This window comes from Leucoraja erinacea, chromosome 10, assembly GCF_028641065.1.
Source record: "Leucoraja erinacea ecotype New England chromosome 10, Leri_hhj_1, whole genome shotgun sequence".
Classification (NCBI taxonomy): Eukaryota; Metazoa; Chordata; class Chondrichthyes; order Rajiformes; family Rajidae; genus Leucoraja; species Leucoraja erinaceus.
The window spans coordinates 21,181,763-21,204,954 of NC_073386.1; the positions used below are offsets into that span (position 1 = coordinate 21,181,763).

Here is a 23,192-nt window from a genome sequence, read left to right on the forward strand (position 1 = left end):
ATTTTACATCCAGATTAAATGAGTACACTCACTGTGAAAATTATACAAACAAGCTTGTTTGAGAGTAGAATTTCAAACTAACATACTAACAATAAAAAATTTACATAATGTTACTCCAGCAAGAAATTGAACAGAGTACTGCAAAAGCCCTCAGAGCACCAAAATCATAATTGACACGTATTTGGGGCAAATCATCCCAGCTACCATAAAAGTGAGAGCATTGGCATGTAACGAATGTCCACGGGAAATATGCTGAACAGATGGATCATGACTTTGTTCATCATGTAATACTGATTTAAAGCCAATGCTGTCATTCCAGAGTTCACACTCCAACTAACATCCTCTCTTAAACTTGCAAAGATCAGCATGCTTAACTGTACCAGATTAATCTTCCGACAATAACTTTGTTAAAACTAAACTCTGACATACCTGGTGTGCCATTTATGTCGGTTTCAGATTCCATACATAGAGGGATGGAGAAATATTTTGCCATATTATTTAAAAGTCGAGCATTGATTTTTTTTTGTCTATTTCATTAAGATGATGGTGTTATATCATTATTTTCTGCAGGCAGATCTACCTTAAGAACCCCAACGTAGAAATGTTTGGATCATCCTGGTCTCAGTGGACTTTTCCTCTATTGAGGTCACAAACATATGTCAGCTAAGCTGCTCACATTGTCTGTACAACATATGATATTACCCTGCAGAACATTTCATTTGGAAATGGGCAGGCAATATAATTTTAGTAATAAGATTAGAGGTTTAGGATGCTGACATTTTAAATAAGTTTTAATAAAGGAGTGATCAACTGCCAATGTTTAAAACATATTGCGACATTCAGTTCCAGTAAAAATGTGATTGACAATTGGAAATGTGTACATGAAAAGCACTTTCCCTTTGAGTATGAAAGAAGAAACTCAGTTGAAAATTGGTAAAACACTCCTTTGGTGCTGATGAATTTATGAATTTAGTTGAGGAACAGCTGCAAAAGGTCACGTAGGATCTGCAACAGCAAAAAGCGGAAACAAAACATGGAAATTCACAGATGGATGGATAAATGTACAGTACTGATGTTTTTGTATGTTAGCCAATTATATTTCTCCCTTCACCAACTCATCTCAAAGTTCAGCCAAAGTTGGCTAATTAATGAATGTGATTTTCTAACATTCATATGTTGGTTGTTATTCAAATGACAAATTTCAAAGACAGATAATAAAAGTTAGGTTTTCCCTCTTCGGTTCTGCACAAAACAATAGACAATAGGTGCAGGAGTAGGCCATTCGGCCCCTCGAGTCAGCACCGCCATTCAATGTGATCATTGCTGATCATCCACAATCAGTACCCCGTTCCTGCCTTCTCCACATATCCTTTGACACCGCTATTTTTAAGAGCCCTACCTTGAAAGCTCTCTCTTGAAAGCATCCAGAGAACAAACCTCCAACGCCGTCTGAGGCAGAGAATTCACAGACTCACCACTCTCTGTGTGAAAACGTTTTTCCTCATCTCCGTTCCAAATGGCTTACCCCTTATTCTTAAACTGTGGCCCCTAGTTCTGGACTCTCCCAACATCGGGAACATGTTTCTTGCCTTGAGCGTGTCCAAACCCTTAATAATCTTATGTTTCAATAAGATACCCTCTCATCCTTCTAAATTCCAGAGTACACAAGCCCAGCTGCTCCATTCAATCAACATATAACAATTCCGCCATCCCAGGAATTAATCTCGTGAACCTACGCTGCACTCCCTCAACAGAAAGAACATCCTTCCTCAAATTGGAAGACCAAAACTGGGAGTGAAGTTTCACTGACGTGTGCTGCCTCCTGATTTCGCCTTGTAGAAGGTGATTGCATTCGGGGCCCGCCACAGCTGCCGAACATCCGTCTCATCCTCCAGCTTGGAGCAGGTCCCTTTTGGCCTTTTTAATGGCCTTACTTTGCTCGTATCTTGTCTTCTTGTAATCCTCGGTATCTTCAGACATGAATGCCCGGTGTCTGGACTTCAGAAGAGTGCGGATCTCGTAGTTCATCCAAGGCTTCTGATTGGGAAACACTTGGAAGGTTTTTGTTGGGATGCAGTCCTCCACACATTTCTTTATGAAGTCTGTAATGACTGTGGCGTATTCGTTCAGGTCCGTTGCCGAGTCCCTAAACAGTCTACAGACTCCAAACAGTCCTTGAATTGTTACTCAGTTTGGTGTGACAACAAGGAGCAATATTAACAAAGTCATCAATGCATTGGAAAAAAAGGGAGATAGAAGTTTGAATAGGATGGGAACAAGGAATGTAAACAGTGAGATAGACTTTACTTGGACCTCTGAGTTTCTGTGGCTGCACCTTGACAATGGATGCATGTGGAATTAAAGAAATGTTGTTATAAGAATTAACTTAGACAGGTGAAGGAGCAGATCGCACCCTTCATGACTCGATGTTGAATACAACTACAGATGACCGACCATTCTCACATGTATCAAAATGAGCTTGTTCTGATGACAGATCATCCTGTAATGTTCTTGGCTTTTCTCAGTTGTCACCTGTCCTGTTCAGCATTTCCAAGATTCTCTTTTATTTCAGATTTCCAGAAATCAGCGTGTATTATATCACAGTTTCTGCACCGTTTTCTTCCTATATTGTCATTCATCTCCTTCTACCTGGACATTCATCAGAAAGATTATTTGTGATTAACAAGCCTTCAGCATCCACTCTAACTCAGCACCATCACCATTTGATTACAAGTGATATGTAACAGTTGCAAGTTCTGATCTGAATATTTTAGTCTGTTGTTTTTCACCTTACTTTAGAGAGATGCATTCTGATTTACTTTTCTATCACTAATCCTCAAAATCGCAGATGTACTTTGTATTTATCTATCTGTTCAAAATCAATTCAAAGAAAGATTGGAATTGCACCAGTTAAATTGAATAAATTTTGAATTGAATTGAATACATTTTATTAGTCAAATATGTATACATACAAGGAATTTGCCGTGGTGCTTTGCTCGCAAGTAACAACATGATATACAGTAGACAGTTAAAAATAAAACATTATTTTAAACGTGAAGAATGTAATAAAATACCAGAGCAAAAGGAGGCTACAGACTTTTGGCTGTTGAGTAGAGCTACTGCTCGTGGAAAAAAAATCTGTTTTTATGTCTGGCTGTGGCAGCTTTGAGTCGCCTTCCAGAGGGAAGTGCTTCAAAGAGTTTGTGGCCACGGTGAGAGGGGTCTGGGATGATCTTACCCGCTCACTTCCTGGCCCTTGCAGTGTTCAGTTCGTCGATGGGGGGGGGGGGGGGGGGTTGCAGCCAACATTGTTATTATATTGTTAGTAAGATAAAAATCATCCTTTTTTGCAACCACCTAAACATCAAACCCAAGATTCAATTCATGCCTTCTGGCTACTGTGTCAAACTGAACCTAGCAATACATAACCTCTGTATACAGATCAATACTTAGTCTCTCCTCAGCTAGATATAGAGCTGAATGTTAAATCTAAAGTTTAGCCTATTAAATTTTGCTGTTTTGTTTCAAAATATCAGACCCATCCATCCCACCTTATTCTTATCACTTCTAATCTTTCATCCACATTTTTTAATACAATTTTTGATTATTTTCATTGCTTCTTTCAGCTCTCCTACATATCCTCCAATTTATCCAGACTTTAAGGATTTAAATGAGTTCCACTACCAAATACTATATTACTATTTATTTCGACACCACTGATCTTTCTTTGCATGACTCGGAATTTGGAACTGGAATTGTCCGTGCAATGTTTTGCCTTGTTTTTTCATAATCTTGTTCTGGAAATTTTATCTAAAGTGCCAAATGATTTCATGCTTAAGATTGTTAGCATTTATATATACTGGCTTTAATCTGATTTTTCGTTCAGTGAAGTATCTTGAAATTTCTATGAAGTAAACTGTTTTTCAAATAGAAAAAAATGTTTTATCTATTTACTATAGCATCCTATGATGTAAAGCCATTATTTACATGAAGTGTTTTCATTAATGTTCAGCATGTTCAAAGTATGCTTTAAATGTAATCCATTTCCTTTCTTTTCATAAACCTACTTACTCCATGTGTAGTTTGGAGCCTATTTTATGGCATGAATGGATGTATGCAATAAACTTGCTTTCACAGCAGTCCGTTGCCAATTATGTATATTTTGCTGTTGTATTTTTACCTCGTGCAGTTCGTCTCCTCCCCTAAGGGAGAAAAAAGAATAAACTATCCTTAATGCATTTGTTCAATACCTCGGGCAAACAGATTAAACATAACCTTATCAGATAGAACACGTTAATGGGCTTCTCCAAATCCTCCTGCTGTCACAGATTAAACTGCTGCTGTAGAAGTATTAGCACTACCAGCCTCCCTTTTCCATTGGATTTCTTGGCTGATCTATTATGGCAAGTGCTGTTAGATATGAGAAGGGGAAAAATGAGGAACAGTCGGTTGCAATCTGATAGGCGATTGGTTTCTAGAGGTGATCTCTGTTCCTGTATTGATCCATGCCCTCAGTGTTTGTCACCTTGTTGTGTTCAGCCTTTGAGTTACTTTAAACTTGATACATAGCATTGATCTTCTGGTGTAAACAGAAAGAGATAGACATATTACAGACAAGGCATTGAGGGAATGGGGGATGGTGTGCAGGAAATCATATTTGTTTCCATTTTTCATTGTTAAGATCTTGAATGTGTTATTCAATTTATTTACACGAGGTGGCTTTACTTTAAAAGTGTTTTATGAATTTGAAATAGATTAAGTATGGTTTCCTAATTTATTATTTTCTACATTGTCAGTTAGAAATGTATTCGTCTCACGGTGGTGGAAGTTTGGAAGGAAAATATTTTCACTAAGTAGTGTAGCTATTTGCTGCTGCAGTTAAAGTTCCAACATTTCAAAATTATCTATGAAGACTTCCCTCTATATTTTCCAACATCCTTGTGCAAATGATTAAGGAATTCCACACTCTTCACAGCTATGTATCATAAAATATTCGCTCTGACGGAAAACAACAGATATCAGCAATAGAGTAATTTTGCACCTTTTTTAATGAATGTAATTTTTCTATAGAATTGCACATAGCAAAGAAACACGATAGCCAGAAAATATATGATTTATAATGAAAGAAGCAGGGTTTGCATACATAAAGAATTTAATTTGAAGAAACTGTCCAATATATGTTAATTTATTATTGAAATATTTTCAGCAACATCAGCAGTAATCTGTGAAAATTAATTTTCCACAGATTTTTTTCTTTGCAAAGTAATGAGTATGGAATACTCTATATGTAAATTTCAAGGAGTTTTTTCCCTTCAATAAAATAAGCTACATATCACTTATTTCCTTGCAGTACTAATGGTGCTTGTGTACTAATGTACCTTTTTGTTATTTGATATTGCACCATAATAAGCTCAGGACAAATATATTTCAGTAAAGATGTTAATATGTAGATTTTTTGACACAATATTGTTTAACCGATTGTGTACTACCATATATCCTTAACAAATTTTGGAAAATAAATTGTGTTTTATAACTCCTGCAGAAGTAGCTTTTCCAAAGATATTTTAATATTTGAGATTTATAGTAAAAATGGATATCCCTACTTTTTTGTCATTCACATCATTCTAAAGCTGAGTTATACAGATTTGCAATCTTGTAAAAATGTTGCTGTCATTGTCAGCAGTGTTTTCATTGTTCACCACAATATAGAAGCTAAAGTCGTATTATACATTTCAATCTTTGGAAAACAAAGACTATACTTCTTCAGCGAAAAAAAACCTCTGTGTCCAAATGGCATCATTAATCTTTGTCCCTAAGTATTGTATGAAAACAAACTCTTAGTTATTTCTCCTTTTCAAACATGTTATTAATTGCAACAACATTTATCATTCATTCACTGTCTATTGCATTGTCACAGTGGAAATAGCTTCAGTTGCCTGAAGTATGTTTCCCCCTTTCCAAACAAATAGTGCCTTGTCAGACACTTTTCACAAAGTAATCCTTTAAAGTAATCTGAGGATATAAATTTTGCTAGGAAATACTGTTGTACAAATACGTAATGCACTCATGTCAAATTTCTCTTCCAGTTTAATGGAGGCATTAGCCTGTTTATTTTAAATGGGTTAATGCCTCCAATAAAATAATAAATAGGAATTTGATATGAGCACATTTCATTATCTATTTGACACTCACACTTGCAATAATTTCCATCCTCTGATCTCTGTTTTTGATGCTGGCATGCCCTTTTTTCATTGGCAATCAATGCTTTTATCAGCTTTGTTAATGAGAAAAATCCTTTGCTGTTTTCCTGGTTAGCAAGCAGAGGCCATGTGGTTCTCCACAAGGGCAAATGGAAAACTGAAAGGCAAATATTCTCAAGCTGTTCTTGTTCATTTGCAGGAGATCAACTTGTGAGTTGCATTATTAAGGTTTGGAAGAAAAATGTGTGTCTGTAGCCTCAGCCAAAGAATATGTTGACGTTCAAATTACTGGGATATTTTAAATGATTCAGACGCAAGAATACAATCTGACATAGAGATAACTTTTTCTATTGTTAGTTTAAAACTTCAGTATTAAAACTGATAATTTGCTCTGATTTTTTTGGAAGTTCCTGTGATTTGGCATTTGGTTCGCTAAGTGATATTTGTCATGTTCCCTGTTGATTCTCTGGGACCCCGGTTCTTGTGCTCACTTCCAACTCATGGGGGCCCAACCTCCAGTGCTCCCTTTAAACTCACAAAGTTCCATGCTTCCTGAAGCTTACCCAGTTCGGTTTCCTGCACTCCCTTGAAGCTTATCTAGGTCTGTTTTTCAGGCTCTCCTTTGAAACTTACAGGGGCTTTGTTTCCCGTGCTCCATTTAAACTTAAAGGCTTCATTAGAACATCTATTATTCTCATGTGTAACATTTAAAGAAGTGTGAATTAAAGGCCTGCTGGTATATTAATAAAATAACATCCAATAATCCACAAAATCTGCTGGTCTGTTATCACCGAACACCCAAGCATGTCTCATTAACAGTTATACTTATTAAGTTGCAATGATGTGAAGCTTTTAATGTGAAAAATACCCAGCAGCATCACAGAACCAAAAAAAAGTAAGGATACTGAATCAAAAATATTTGGCAAGGTGATTAAAAGTTTACTTAAAGTGAAGACCCCTAGTGAGTAGGATTTTGAGGGTGAAGATGGAACAGCAGCTAGAATACCATTGCAGTTATGAGTTAAGAAAGCGTCACATTTTAACTACCCCCACCTTGCAGAAATGTTGGCAAACTGTCAGTTGTTTTTCAATTACCATTTTTCTTGGCACCTTCCACTGGATGCACCAAATAAATAACCAATCTAAAACAATAGACAATCTTGTTAATCGATGTTTCCAGAGAGGAAGGGTTAACGCATAGTTTGAAAATGAGAAATGTGGCAAACAGTATTCTGGAAATAATATAAAAACTCATTGAAGCTGCAGTTCTATAAGACTTTAGTTAGGTAGCATTTGAAGTATTGCATGCATTTCTGGTCTCCCGATTGCAGGAACGATTTGGAGACTTTCGGGAGGACACGGGATGTTTACCAGAATGCTGCTTGAATTAGAGGGCTTTGGCTACAAGGAGACATTGGATGAATTGGATTGTTTTCCCTGGGAATAAATCGGAGGTTGAGGGGAGGCTTAATAGAAGTATATACAATTACGAGAAACATAGATAAGATAGACAGTCAGAACTTTTTTCCCCAGGGTGGAAATGTCCAACACTAGAAAACATAGCTATAAGATGAGAGGGGGAAAGTTCAATGGAAATGTGCGGGGCAAGTTTTGTACACAGAATGTGGTGGGGGCCTGGAATGCATTGTCTGGGGTGGTGGTGGAGACAGAGACGATATTGGCGTTTAGGAAGCGTTTAGATAGGCACACAGAAGTGCAGGGAATAGAGGGAAATTGATCTGGTATAAAATGAGATGTCAAAGCATGGAACCACATTTGAGCAGTATTGTTTTATTTACAAAGGTGAGAGGTAAAGGTTGTGCTAAAATGATTCTTTCAGTATTGCTGGCAGTTGGCCTCGTGATCAAAAGCTAGTTTCAGGTGAAAATGGGGACAACAATGTTAATTTGTACACAGAATTTTGAGATTAACAGCACCCTTGAGAAGAAATAAGCAAACCTCTGGAGGGACTCAGCATCTGTGGAGGAAAAGGACAGATATTGTGTTGGGTCTTAAAGAAGAGTACTGACCCAAAATCCTGAAATGGGAAGATATTGGTTCATCACCAGACCTACACTCGAGTTGTCTGGCTGCACAGGAGAATCGGTGAAGAGAGACAAGACACCTTGCCACAGGGAGGAAAGATTTGAAATGTAAATCTTTAGGCCGCTTTCACTTATCTCCTGCTATCTAATTGCAAACCAACGTCAGGGCCCGGAAGCAAGTCACATGTTCCGTTGACAGATGACATTTGCTGTGATGAAATCTTCAGAAGGGGAAGTGTTACAAATTAAATTGTTTTCAATATTGAGATAATGAACCTTTGGCAGCTTGGTACAGTATTGGAAACATTATCCTCTTAAACTGCAGACCAGAGTTAGAAACATAATCTCACTCCAATGTGCCAAGAGAGAATTTTCCAGTCTTGGCTTTTTTTGGGGATATTGCTTCCCAGGTTTTTTAAGCATGTTTCTTAACGAGTTGTTAAGGAGTTGCTTAGAAGTGTTTGGATGCTAGATTTTTCCACACTCCTGAACTACATTGATTTAGCATCTAATTTGTGGAGAAGCAAGGAGAAATAATTTACCACACTAACAATTATCCCCTATATAATACTCTGTAATGCAGAAAAAAATCTTTAATGCCAACATTGGATAAAATGTGAATAGGGGACAGTAAAATATTATGGGGGTGAGGCTGCATCTCTAGAGAGAAGGAATGGGCGATGTTCCGGGTCGAATCTGAAGAAGGGTCTCGACCCGAAACGTCGCCCATTCCTTCTCTCCAGAGATGCTGCCTCACCCGCTGAGTTACTCCAGCATTTTATGTCTACCTTCGATTTAAACTAGCATCTGCAGTTCTTTCTTACACAGTAAAATATTATGGTGCTTGAAACTGCATTGAAATCATGTTGTATAGCTTTTCTGGAAAAATAACCACTATATCTGGTGCTTATTACAGGATTAATGTTGGATGAAATGCTAATTCACTCTAATGCATCCCAACAGTTAATGCCTAGAATAATTCTGTCTGTTTAGTATTATTTATATCATTAATGTGAATATCACCAATGTTATAGCCATATTTTTGGATGCTTTCCAATGCACCTCCAAGGAAGACAGCACCATATTAAAATATATTTATAAATATTAACATTTAGCAATGCAAACCAGAATATGCAGTTCAACTTTTTTCAACATTTACATTTCTAAGTGAAATACTTCCTTGGTCAAGTATGTTTTTTTTAATGTCATTGTTTTTATAAAGGACAAAGGACATTTAGTGTCACATACACCAATTGGTGCAGTGAAATTTGAGTTACCATGTAGCACACAAATAAGATAAACACAACACTTTAGAATTTAACAGAAAACATAAAAAACACCCCCCACAGCGGAACCAACGTTTCCCACTGTGAGGGAAGGCATCAAAGTTCAGTCCACTTCCTCTGTTCACCCGTGGTTGGGGCCTATTGAAGCCTCCGCAGTCGCCACAACGGGGCCCCAATGTTTTAGGCCCTCGAATGGAAGAACACTCTCAGCGGCCCGGAGCCTCCAAATTGGCCGCTTCCTAGTGGAGACCGCGGCTTCCGAAGTCCACAGTCCGAGCTGGGCGGAGATTCAACGCTGGTAACCTCGGCGAGAGATCCCAGGCTCTGCGATGTCAAAGTCCCGCCGCATGTGGTTAGAAGCTCTGCAGACCACAGCTCCGTGGTTTTCAAAGTCAGCAGGACAGCAGTAAGGCATCGCTCGCTCCGCAATGAAATCCATTGCTGTGCCGCTGCTGAAGCTCTGGCCGGTCTTCGTTAGGAAAGGTCATGCCAATCCAGGTGGTAGGCCGCGAGGAGGGGGGCGAATATGCAGCTCGGAGAATAGTCGCATCCTCGACCAAAACAGTTTCCCCCTCCCCTCACACTAAAAAGACTAAAACACCTCCAAAAACATACCCCAAACAAACTAAAAGAATGAAAGGACAGACAGCTGCAGGCGAGGCAGCCACACTCGATGGCGCCACCACCTGATGGGTTGTTGGGTGTTAGCTGGGTTGTTGAGTGATAACCTACAAAACAAAAGAGATTTAATGTAAAATACTGTGGTCCAAAAATATTATTTATACAGAGTTTATAAGGATAAGGATATACCAAGTTATAAGGACTGGATAGACAGGGAATAAACGGATATGGATCACATTGTATTGTATTGTATTTTAATGACCACACAGCCAGGCTGATGGAATTTTGGGTTGTCAGCAGTGATACCATAATAAAGAACACACAACCGCAATAAACAATGTAACACAAACATCCACCACAGCATTCATCATTGTGGTGGAAGGCACAAAAATTTGGCCAGTCCTCCTCCATTTCCCCCATCCCCCCCCCCCCGTGGACAGGACCAGAGTCCAGAGTCAGTCCAGGATCGTCTCTTCCTCACCGAAGACCGCGGCTTTAAGTTGTTGTAGGCCGCAGGCCGGCGATCGAGATTTAAAGTCTCCTCCGCAGCCAGAAGCACCGTAGACTGCAGGGCCGTGGTCGAAGCTCCCCCCCAGGGGTGATGGTAAGCCCATGCCGGCCCCACGGTAGAAGTTGGCCGCGGGCCGGCAGTGATGGCTTCTTCTTCCCCCGGGTCCCCCACGAGGGATCCCGGGCTGTAGACGCCGCACCAGCTGGAGCTCTGCAGACTTCAGCTGCGACTTCAGGCTGCCGGCTGCCCCGGGCCAGCGAAACGGAGCGCTCCCCTCCAGCGAGCCCCAGCGAGGGCTTACGCGCTCCACGCCGAGAGTCCACGCTGCGCCCGCCGCTGAAGCCCCGGGCGCGTCCCCGGGAAAGGCCGCGCCGATCCTTGATGTTAGGCCACGGGGGAGGCGACCTGAAAAAAGTCGCCTCTCCATGGAGGAGGCGACCGAAGCGGTTTCCCCCTTACCCCCCCACACCACCCCCCACACAAAACACACAAAGAAACACAAAATACATACTTTAAAACATACTAAAAAATAAAAAAAAGTTGGAAAAAAAACTGACGCGCTGCTGACATGGCTGCTGCCAGAGCAGCGCCCCCTACATGCAGGCAGAAGGGAGTTATAGAGTCATACAGCATGGAAACCGGCTTATCGGCCCAACTTGCCCCATCTACAGTGGTCTCATCTTCCTTAATTGATCCATATCCCTCTAAAACATTCCAATACATGTACTTGTCCAAACGTTTTTTGAATGTTGTTATAGTACCTGCCTCAGCTAACTCCCCTGCAGCTCATTCCATATACCCAACACCTTCCGTGTGGAAAGGTTGCCCCACAGGTTCCTATGAACTCCTTCCTTTCTCACCTTAAACTTATGTCCTCTGGTTCTTGATTCCCCTACTCTGGGCAAAAAGACTCTGTGCCTCTACCCTATGTCTTCCCCTCATCTTCTTGTACACCCCTATAAGTTCACCCCTTATCCTTCTGCGCTTTATTTCTTAGAATAAAGTTCCAGTCTGCCTAACCTCTCCCTATAGCTCAGGCCATCAAATTGTGACAAGATCCTCACAAATCTTCTCTGCACTCTTTTCAGCTTAACAGCATCTTTCCTCTAGCAGGGTGACCAAAACTATGTACAGTACTCCAAAATTAAGGAGTTCTCACCACTTTGCTGGCTGATTATGTTGACAAAATTTGAGGAAACAGACCCATTTTTACTTGAACCCTTGATAAAAGGCCAATTATGAGGAAAACAAAATAGAATTACACACAAGAGTAGTAATTCTAAATATTTACAATTTAGTTCCATCAGAATAGGAACTGGTTGAGTGTGAGGACAATTTATACAACAGGTTTGACATAAGTATTGCTTTTTAAGCTCCAGGTAGACTATTTAGTTCCATATCCAATCAGGGATTAATTGCCAAAGTGGTTTAAAATGTCAAAGAATAACCACAGAAATGATAAAATTGCAGAGTTTTCCAACCCTCAGCAAGTGCATAATGGGCCACTGTATATCCTACAACAAAATAGCATGAGAATTGGGCACAAATCACAGCAGGTACTGCTCCAAGCAACATATTCAATGCAACTTGATCATAAGCATCTATGCATGAGTAGCTGAGGCTCAGCGCAGAGACAGAAGTAACTGCCTGATTGAAGAAAGTGTGCAGGACAGTGTAAAATTTGCATGGACTCAGCGGTGACCACATAGGTCACTGTCTGCCCACATTAGTTCCACTGGATTTTTTTCTTGCACCTGCACAGGTCACCTCAATACAATAGGCATCTTTACCTATAATAATAGACAAGTATCCCTATGCTTTGCCCCGTCAACTTTCATGTTATGAGTGTATTTTTTAAGTCTTGCATCTTCTTTTCCATCTGTGCACGCATTTTAAAGCAATCAACATTTTTGATGCTGGTTGGCTGTGGCTAATATTTGCAGTTCTTCTTCCCTAGAGTGGCACAGCTGATAGAGCTGCTGCCTCGCAGCTTCAGAGACTCGGGTTTGATCCGGATCTCAGTAGCTGTCTGTGTGAAGTTTGCACTTTGTCCCTGTGACCGTGTGGGTTTCCTCCGGTGCTCCGGATTCCTCCCACATCCCAAAAACACGTGGGTTTGTAAATTAATTGTCCTCTGTAAATTGTCACTAATGCGTATGGAGTGGATGAGAAAGTGGGATAACATACACCTGTGGGATAACATAGTCGATAACATAGTGTGAATGTGTAATCGATGATCGGCTTGGATTCGGTGTGTTGAAGGATCTGTTTCCATGAATAATCTCTAAACTAAAGTTTACAAATCCTTGCAGTTGTGATAAGGAGTAAAGGCAGGGTCTTTCTAGTCATGATTTCATATTAAAAAATTACAAAAAAATAGAAGGTACTGTAAGGACAAATGTTTTTGAATGTACTATTAGTGCAGCTCACAGCGAAACTGCAATGTTTTTACAGATTTACACTAGTTAACTGATTCACTGGTTACTTATAAAACATGAGAACTTTATCATTATAGAGTGTTCTAATTGGCTCTTTTTCTTCCATTTTCACTGAAGAAGGCTCGACCCAAAACGTCACCCATTCCTTCTCTCCAGAGATGCTGCCTGACCCGCAGAGTTACTCCAGGATATTGTGTCTACTTTCACAAATGAAAATATCTGTTTGAAATTAAGGAGTTCTCACCATTTTGCTGGTTGATTATAAACATAGCTGGAAAATGTTCAATGTTTCCTTTAAATATGTTGTTTTCAAAATTGACTTGCACAAAAGCTTAATAAGTATAAAATACATAGTTATTTCTTATAATAGCATAGTATTACATGGCTGGCTTGATTATTGAGACTTATTATCTTTGAATGAATTTATTGCACACAGCACCACTGAAAATTTATCCTCAGTCAATAGGGTTCAATAATCTAACAAGCCATGTAATAGGATATACATATTTAATGATCTGAAATAAAATCCTACTGTAGGCATTAGAGTTTAAAGCTCTGGTGTCTACCAATTATAGAATACACTTTTAACGCGTGTTAATGCGTTAAAATACACTTGCAATTATAGTAGCTTTAATGTCGTGCTTTGTCTCAATATGGCTATTCCACTTTTGTGATCTATGGATCCATAATGTAAAATATAGTATTTGCTGATCAGTTTAAATCTTGGTAATCAGCAATGGATTAAACATTGTTGAAATCTATTTGGCCAATGCTGCAGTGTTAATACTTTTTGTTGAACCTATCCTTTTCCCACTGTATTACCATTCGGATAATAATCTGTCTGTATTTAGAAGCAAAGTGGATAATCTCACATTTATCCACATTACATTGCATCTGACATGCATTTGCCCATTCACCCAATTTGTCTTAAGCAGCAGTTAAAAAAAGTTTAAAGAGCAAAATAATGTTTTGTAGTGATGCCTTTGTTTCAAGACAACTTGGGTACGGGAACTATTCTTGTTGGCACTGGGCAGGGCCACATTGAGGGAGTTTTGTGTCCTATTTTGGTCTCTATATCAGAAGAAGGATATTCTTGCCATGGAGGGAGTGTGATAAAGGTTTACCACTCTGATTGTGGATGCAGGGCTAAGATATGAGGTGAAGTGGCGCAGTTGGTAGAGCTGCTGCCTTCACAGCCCTAGAAATCTGTGTTTGATCCAAACCACCGATGCGGTCTGTGTGGAGTTTGCACGTTGTCCCTGTGACCAGGTAAATTCCCTCCAGATGATCAGTTTTCTCTTGCATCTCAAAGGAATACAGGTTTTTTTTGTCAATTGGCCTCTGTAAATTGCCCTTAGTTTACTAGGAATGGATGAGAAAGTGGGATAACTGTTTTTGGCTGAGAGAAACGTACACTGTGTAAGAGCCTGTGCCCACTAAAAACCTTCAGAGAGCAACTTTCCGAAATGAATTTTATTGAAATAAAGTTTCATGTGAAAAATAAATTATATTGCACCTTGGTGTTTATGAAGTAAACTCATCCGAATTTAAAGGGATACCCAATACATCTTTTGGATTGACACATGGATATGCAGGGAATGGAGGGATATGGATTATGTGCAGGTAGATAAGAGTTTGTCTTGACATCAGGTTCAGCACAGACATTGTGGGCCAAAGAGCCTGTTCCTATGCTGAACAGCTCTATGTTTGAGTGTCTTGGCGCAGCCATAGTTCAAGCTATGAAACACTATAGGGAAGCAAAGCATGCTCTATATATTTTAGACAACATTTTTGTTCTAGGGTTGAAAGAACAAATATCTGGGACACCTCAAAGCTATTTGCTTTTGTAGAAAATTATTTTATTGAGACAACACTCAGAGAGAAATGTCTACATCCCACGTAACCTATGGAAAGTGTACACCTGCATGGTGTCCACCACCAACCTGTTATCTTTCTCATCACGGGTTAATTAGCTTGGTATATGTGTAAATTATCCCTTGTGTGTGTAGGATAGTGTTAGTGTGTAGGAATCGCTGGTCAGTGCGGACTCAGTGGGTCGAAGGGCCTGTTTCCTCACTGTATCTCTAAACTAAACTAAACTGATGAGACAGAAATAGTAATAAATGAGAAATGATTTGAAGATATCTTGGTGTGATCTCCCCCAGGGGTGCCTTGTGCTTTTCTGAGGTGTAAAAAGTAATGTACATGTTGTGGTTGAACAGTTGGTTTGTAATCAGTGAAATGTGAGTTGCTTTTAGAATTTGGAAGGAAGTGAAATAGTAAGAAAACAGTATAAGAGGTCTAGTCCAAACGCAGACTGGGCGATCGTTTCACTGAACACTTGTGCGGAGTCTTACCCAGCAGTATCTTCTTCTTCTTGCGTATGGTGTGCACAGCCTAAAGTTGTAGGACAACTTGTTCTATTTGATCTTATTTGATTGTGCACGCCGGATTGATTGCACCCGCCGAAACTGGGCGGACCACGTGAAAGTTGCAAACTCCCACCCCAACCTAGCAGTATGATTATTGATTTCTCAAAGTTGAAGAAACCCTTGCATTCCCCCTCTCACCGTCCCTCCACCACCCTAGTCGTCTTGCTAGTTTCACTATTCGTTATCACCTCTTCACCAGCCAACAATCGACCATTGTGGGCTTCACCTTTCCTGAATCATTGGTGCCGGCTCTGATTTGTTCTGTACCTTTTCATACCTCTAGTTTCCCTCTCCCCTGACTCTCACTGAAGAAGGGTCTCGGCCTGAATCGTCACCTATTCCTTTTCTCCAGAGATGCCGCCTGACCTGCAGGGTTACTACAACATTTTGTGTAAGAGGTCTAGTAAATTCTCTAAGAGATCTAGTAAATTAATTGTGTTTCAGGGGGATTGCATCAATTGCCTCCAAATATCAGCTAATTGAAATAGAAAATGCTGCCACCACTCTGCATATCAGAGAATACTGTGGAAAGCATCACAGTGTCACAGAGAAAGCGTCAGGTCAAAGATTGTAAGAATTTCTGAGAGATAACCCCCTGTCATTAGGCTTTTCTATGATCTCATCCTACTTGCAGCATGTGGTGCAAGAGTTATGCATACCAGAGAATGGGAGTCCCCCCTCATCTTTTCAGCTAGCAGCAGATATTTGGACGGCCGCTCATGAATATTTTCTTAAATCTGAGAAGTTTCCTTGTTGTCTCTGACTGGAATGCATCTCTTCTATGAGCTGCTGGCTGCCTTTTAAGTGCTGTCAGAGATGCACAATTTTTCTGTGCTTCAAAAAGACATTCAGATGATGAATAACTTGGATAGCTACATGCCTGAAATATTTTAAAGAGGATTCATCAGTCGGCCTGTCAACCAAAACAACTATTCACTCTATTTTCTCAGCAGGCACCTCACTCTGGGCTTGTGTGAATGGAATTTACTCCTGTTGTAGACATATTTATGCTGCAAATTTTGTACGACAATTAAGTAAAATCCCTTCCAAAATCCCACCTTTTATATAAATTAAAATCAAACTCCCCATAATGTAGCAAACGCATCAGGTCTGCTTTCCGGGAGATCAGCAATCAAGTGGGAACAATTTTATTGAAGTGCCAAGAACAGGTACACAAGCCATAACTCAGTGTCAGAATGGCATTACATTTGGGTATCCCACCAATTCCTTCCAAAGCATCGGTGTAAAAGTGCAATGATTTTAACTCATGGAATATCTTAATGTACAGTAGGTTCCCTATGCCTATGAAGTGACCTCGTTGAGCCTGGGACCATTTTTTCCTGTTCTTCTCTTTTCTTCACTCAATATTATGAAAAATTCCCAATGAAGAAGAAAAAAAAGGGAGAATTCCCACGTAATGAGCCCCTGTTATAGATTATAATTTATGAAAGTTTAAAAGTGAATGATGCAGAAATACAAGCAAGTGATTTATAAGAGGTTCAGGCAAATTGTATCAATAAAGATTGATTTTAAAATGTTGACAGCACATTACAAGGATAAGCCAAAGATGCATGACTGTAGATTTCAATAGCCTACTATTTTTTGTTGTGGTTTTACCAACATTTTACTATCAAGATCTTGGATAAGTTATTCTTTACCTTTCGGAATACATTTTTAATCTTTTAGGTCTAGATTGAAACATAGAAACTAAGCTTTAGATTCAAATTAATGGTGCTCAAATTGCCAATGAAACGCTTTCCAAAAGGGCACTGGTGAGTACTGTTTCTATATATTTATGCTGCAGAAATGGTCAGTTTGGGAATCCTATTGATTCATTTTTTTTTAAAAACACTTTGGCATCTGTCTTAACTGTTTTTTAAACATCAAGGTAATTATTACAATAGTCCTTTTTCTCTCGGTTGGCATGAAGAACTATTTACTGCTTTTTCAAACTCAGCTGCAGCACAGAGAAACCTTCATGCAATTGAATAAGATTCCCATTGCTCATTCAGAACGTACGTTCTCTTTCAAATGACTGATCAGGATACTGGTTTGCATCTTCCCACTGTTCGCAATGTCTGAAAAATTGCTGTTTTGATCACCTCTAAATTCAAATTCTCAAAAGCAAAACATCAAATGTTGCACATTCCTATGTTGCACACAGAATTTACATTTACTAGCCACTGTGAATGTTCAAAGAAGACCAATTACATCACATTGCAGATGTATTTTAATGGGTTAACAGTTGATACCTTGTTGCCATTTGCTGTTGCTAATGGCAACATGCAGATGTGTAAAAAACATTCTGCTCAGCCTGTTGTAACTACAACTCCTGAAGAGGCATTTTGTGTCTACCATTTCCCCGTACCGATCAAGATCCCACATTTAAGTTATTCCCTCTTGTCCATCTTTCTCCCATATCAGTCTAAACCTTTCCTCGCCATGTAACTCCAAATGTCTATCTCTGGCAACTTGTTCCATATACCCATTATCCTTTAAAAATAATCCTACTTTCCACACATCCCTTTTCCCTGAAATAATCTACTCCAATCAACTTTTGCAAGTTTCCTGTCTAATACCATCAAGTCGGCCTTCCCCCTATTTAGGAATGTAACTGGTGGAGCAGCCCTGTTCCATAACTACTTTAAAGCTATTATGGTTATAACTGTGATCGCTGGTCCCAAAAGACCCGCCTACTGACACTGTTCAATTCCCGATGAGTAGGTCAAGTATTACCCTTTCCCTTGTAGGGCCCGCTATATGTTGCCTGATGAAGTTTTCTTAAAAACATTTGACAAATTGACAAGGTCGTATCCCCTTTTCATTTCTTGGCTCACTGGACGATCCTTCCGTGATGTAATCTCAGACAACTGCTGTAATTTTCTCCTAAATCACTAAAGCAATTCCGACTCCTCTTTTACGCCCATCTCTATCTCACCTGTTGTACCTGTACCCTGCAACATTAAGCTGCCAGTCCTGCCCATCCTTTGCCAGGCTTCTGTTATGGCTACAACATCTCAGTCTCACATGTCTATCCACGCCCTGAGTTTTACCTGACAGGCTTTTAGTTTTGAAATAAATGCAATTGAATCCAACCGTCTTTCCTCTCTCCCTGCTATCCTCCTGTCTATCCTGTCTACTGAACTGGCTGCCATTGATTTCTGAACCGACTTCCAGCTTTCCCAACTGCCTCACTACTGCATTTGATCCCGTCCCCTGCTAGTATTTCCACGCTAATTTATTATTTGTCTTTCTACTTGACCAAACAAGCCATTTCAGAACATACCTTTATCTGAATGAAATTAGCTGTTTTGGTATGAAAAAAGTTCTGGCTGGCTGGATATTAAAGTTAGAACAATATTAACTACCTCAGAAGTAACAAAGCAAAAGAGAATAAGCAATCAAAGAAAGAACTGATGACAGTTTCAGCATTTATCAATTTTAGTAACAAAACTGTGTAGCCTTTATTTAGGATCTGAGTAGTTTAGTTGGGCATTCGTTTGAGGTTTGTTTATGAATAACTTTATTTGTTTCTCAACACTATCTAAATGTTACCTATATTCATATGTATTAGATTTGCATTATTTGCTATTTTTGCAAACAAATCCACACCATCATATTGTTATTTTGTACCAGATATTGAAGGACTTAAGGCAATACCTCACAATATAATTCCACCTCCATAGAATAGGATTCTTATAAATTCAATTTTCTATTTGCAGAAAATGTCATGAACAATTAAATAAACATTATCAGAGAATGAGAATTGTGAAAAACAAAATGTCATCAGCATTTATGCTATTTTCAGAGCTCTGCCTTACTTTCATTTGAACGGTTAAAGGGTTAAACTGGTTTATTCTATGAAGGAAAGAACTCCACGAGCAAAGTTAGAACATATCAAGTGCTTCTGATATTATTTTCTATTGTGCGCCGAAAGTATATAATAAATTAATAAATAATCCTTGGCAAAATATATTATTTATTTTATTTAGAAAAATACATGGTAGCCAAGTATAATTCAGAAAAGTAAACATATTTTGTCATTGCCTGGTGCAGGATTATGAGTAGTAAGCATAATCTATTGGCCTATGAATGGAATTGTCCTCTTGATTGTGATGTATTGTTTTTCATTACGAGTTTGTGGTTCTTCCATTCGACGTGTGAAAATTCTATTTATTCTGTAATTTGTAAAAATTCCTTCCATATCTGATACAGCCTAGAGAGGGGTAATTGGTTCTTCGGGGCTCACGCCTCAGCCCTGATGAAGAGATATGCCTGTCTGCTGAGGCAGACTGTCCATGTAAGAGCGATGTGGCGCAATTAATAATGATTTGCAAATGGCAGACAGCAAATAACACAGACTGATTTCCTTTCCATTTATGGTTGTGCTAATTTCTTAGCATATATGAAGGCAAGAGGAACTAAAATCCAATGTCATAAATTTTGAAATTAGTTATTCATACCATAATAAATGGTTTTATCAGTTTTTTTTGTCCATGCCATTATTGCTGCAGTGACCCAGACTACCAATCTTTACTTCATTTGAGTTTTAATATGTAAATGCATAATTTAACAGAATATTGAAGAGTTGATTTTCATGTTAAACTAATTAGTGTGATTTATGGATCAAGCATATGCAGATATTGCTGGGTCTTTTTTTCCCTCTCTCTCGTTTGTAGTCTTAGTTAACTAGTTTAGTGGTTTATTAGCTTGCTCTCTTTCTCTTTTTAAAGAACACTTGGAGAAACATCAAGCAGAAAAAGCTACTTGTTTAATAGGGAACGATAATGGATGCATAATTGAGTCATTTAAATTGCTGTTTGCCTACAGGAGTGAGTTGCATTAAATGTTTGATCACTTTAATTTCCAAACACATCATTACCCTTCTCAGTACTGCTTAATAAAGGCTCTGTTCATCTTATAATGGATTATTTATTTATTTTTTTAAATAAACATCCGTGCTTTCTAAGATGAAGGCAGTGAAAGGGGCTGCTTTACCACAAGACCAACACTGGTTTGTTTTACCGTAAACATTCTTAATACGCTTTTCTCTGCATCATATAACTAAGTCTGTATAAAACATCGCTGGCCACATTCAACAAAATACAAATTTCAGAACCCAATAATTTACCTAAATTACTTAAAGACCACTAAATCTGTGAAACTGACCTTTATGTATAAATTAAAATCTTCTTAATAGAATGTTAAATTAATCCTGAATACCCAGAAAATGCTTTCTTACCTTTTGAAATCATTTTTCTTGTTTTATGTCTACACCCTCAATGTATTTCACATTTTTTAATCCTATATTTTTGAGGAATGAAATTTAGGAAACTCTTCACCCTTAGTCATTCGTCAATTTGAACAATCCTATTCTATTCATATGGACATAACCCCTTTCAATCTTTCATCTTGCTGATTTGGCTTAATTGGTGATCCAAACCCATAGTTTGAACTAATTTAGATCATCTTTTGATCCTTATCAAGTGTATTTTTTAGGATGATGTTCCGTTTGCAAGTGAAGGGACTGATCATTTGCCCCAACAAAAGGTTTACATTAACTATATGTTTTTACAATGCATTTTGTTAGCTTGTCACAACAGACTTCAGAAGTTGAGCACGATCTTTGTCTTCACTTTCAGATGCACATAGAACCCAAACTCAGAAGTAATTTGTTCTTCCACTTCATGCATTACTCTTATCGCACATACCTATCCCACATTATCCAGCAATAACTCTTTCGTTCATTACACATTTCTCCTTTTGGAATTTTCTGCGTTAAATTCTCTTGAATCTATATATAACTAAAAGTCTCATCTTGACCACTTCCTGTCTGCGCTGTATATTGATTTTTAGAAAAACGCTACCATATATCGCTATGATTTTTGGCCATCTTACTCAGAGTCCTCCTCCGCTGAGGCAGCCCCGAGGATTTTTCCGATCGATGAAAAATAAAAAAGTTATGAGTGTTTAAAAAGTCTTGAGATCAGCTGATTGGTCCTCTCACTTGTCAATCACCACGATGAAGGTGAAGATGAAGATGAAGAACACACCTTCGGGGGGGGGGGGGGGGGGGGGGGGGGGGGGGGGGGGGGGGGGGGGGGGGGGGGGGGGTGCAGGGGGCAGGACTATAAAACCCCAGATGCCTGGACGTGAGTCAGTCACTCTGGAAGATTGTGAGGGAGAGTCCACAACTGTGATTCTAACTTGCAATGAATGATTTGTTAGCCCTTAATGACAATGCAATGAGTTGTTTGGCAATTTGGTGGCCTGCACGCTGCTTGAAATGCTATGAAATTGAATTTGGTGGCCTGCACTCTGCTTGAAATGCTATGAAATTGAATTTGGTGGCCTGCACTCTGCTTGAAATGGAATATCAAGGAATATCTGTGAGTGAACTGCCAGCCCACCAGCCTTGAGTGACTGATGTGCCAGCCCACCAGCCCTGAGTGACTGAGCTGCCAGCCCACCAGGCCTGAGTACTGAGCTGTCAGACCACCAGGCCTGAGTGATTGAGCTGCCAGCCCAAGAATCCATTCGGCCCACAATGTCCATACTAGCCCTCTGGAAACCAGTCCCTTCGGCCAACCCATACTAGCGCCCCAGACCCCCCACCCTCAATATTGGAATTGGTGGAAAAGTGGAATATTGTGTTGGGGGACCAACCCTCCCGTGTGAACATGGGACCCAATGGGTTCCACTTAGTCTAGTTGTATTTAAGAATCTCAATTAGGATAGTTCTTGCACCAATCTGAGCTGTGTTTTTTTTGTGCCCCCTTTCCCACCACTCCTCCACATCAGACTTTTCCTTGTGGTACATTCTTTTCTCATCAGAGATAATTTTAGTATATAAAGGACACCACATAAATATATGCTTCTGGAATATATGATGGTCAATTAGTCAAGATATCAACTGGCAACTATTTTGTTATAGAATATAGTTGCAGAAAATTCTCGTGAATTAGATATTCATCTCCTCCAACTTTGTCGAGGGTAATTAAGGTTCGCAATGTGGCCTCTTTCGGCAAGACCAAGTACAAAGTAGGCAATTACTTTGCCAAGCACCTGCACTCTGTTCGCAATAGCCATCTTGAGCTCCAAGCTGCATGCCATTTTAACTCCCCTTCCCGTACTTACCTGTCTGTAATCAGCTTTCTCCACTGGGTTAGAGGCAAAATACAGCTAGAACAGTATCTCATATTCAATAACCCAATGATAGACATTGAATTTTCCAATTTCTTATAAGCCACGGCAGCAGTATTCCTTTCTCTCCTATTGATCTACGCAGGTTCTTACTCTTCTCAGCCACTGTCTCTACCTCCACACTCCCCTTTTCACCTGATTTTATCTGTATTTAGTACTACTCCTATCCTGATTCCACCTGTTGCCTGCCAGCTCCTTCCTTGCCCCACCTCCCTCCACTGGCTATCTCCCCACCAATCTTTCAGTCCCAAAAATAGGGTCCTAGCCCGAAATGTCAACTTCTCGTTTCCCTCCCCAGATGCTGCTTGATCCACTGAGTTCTTCCTGCAGATTGCTTTTCTAGTTGCAGAAATATTTTACAGATTGCAAAAAAGTACCTGAATAAACATTGCAATCAATCCAATCAATCAATCAATCAACCTTTATTGTCATCTTGCAAGCAACAAGTACAGTGCA

The 23,192-nt window shown here is 39.4% G+C and overlaps 1 protein-coding gene across 2 annotated transcripts in view; it reads left to right on the forward strand.

Annotated features, from left to right (window-relative positions):
- The window catches only part of LOC129700879 (ERI1 exoribonuclease 3-like), a 288,420-nt gene that overhangs the window by 204,611 nt on the left and 60,617 nt on the right, over positions 1–23,192 (forward strand). The window contains exon 7 of one of the 2 annotated variants that reach the window (XM_055641659.1): positions 3,627–3,685. The exons of the other annotated variant lie outside the window; for it this stretch is intronic. Coding sequence (XP_055497634.1) covers positions 3,627–3,670 — 44 coding nt within the window. The 3' untranslated portion in view covers positions 3,671–3,685. Of the gene's footprint in view, positions 1–3,626; positions 3,686–23,192 lie in introns of those variants that run through there. 2 annotated transcript variants of the gene reach the window in all.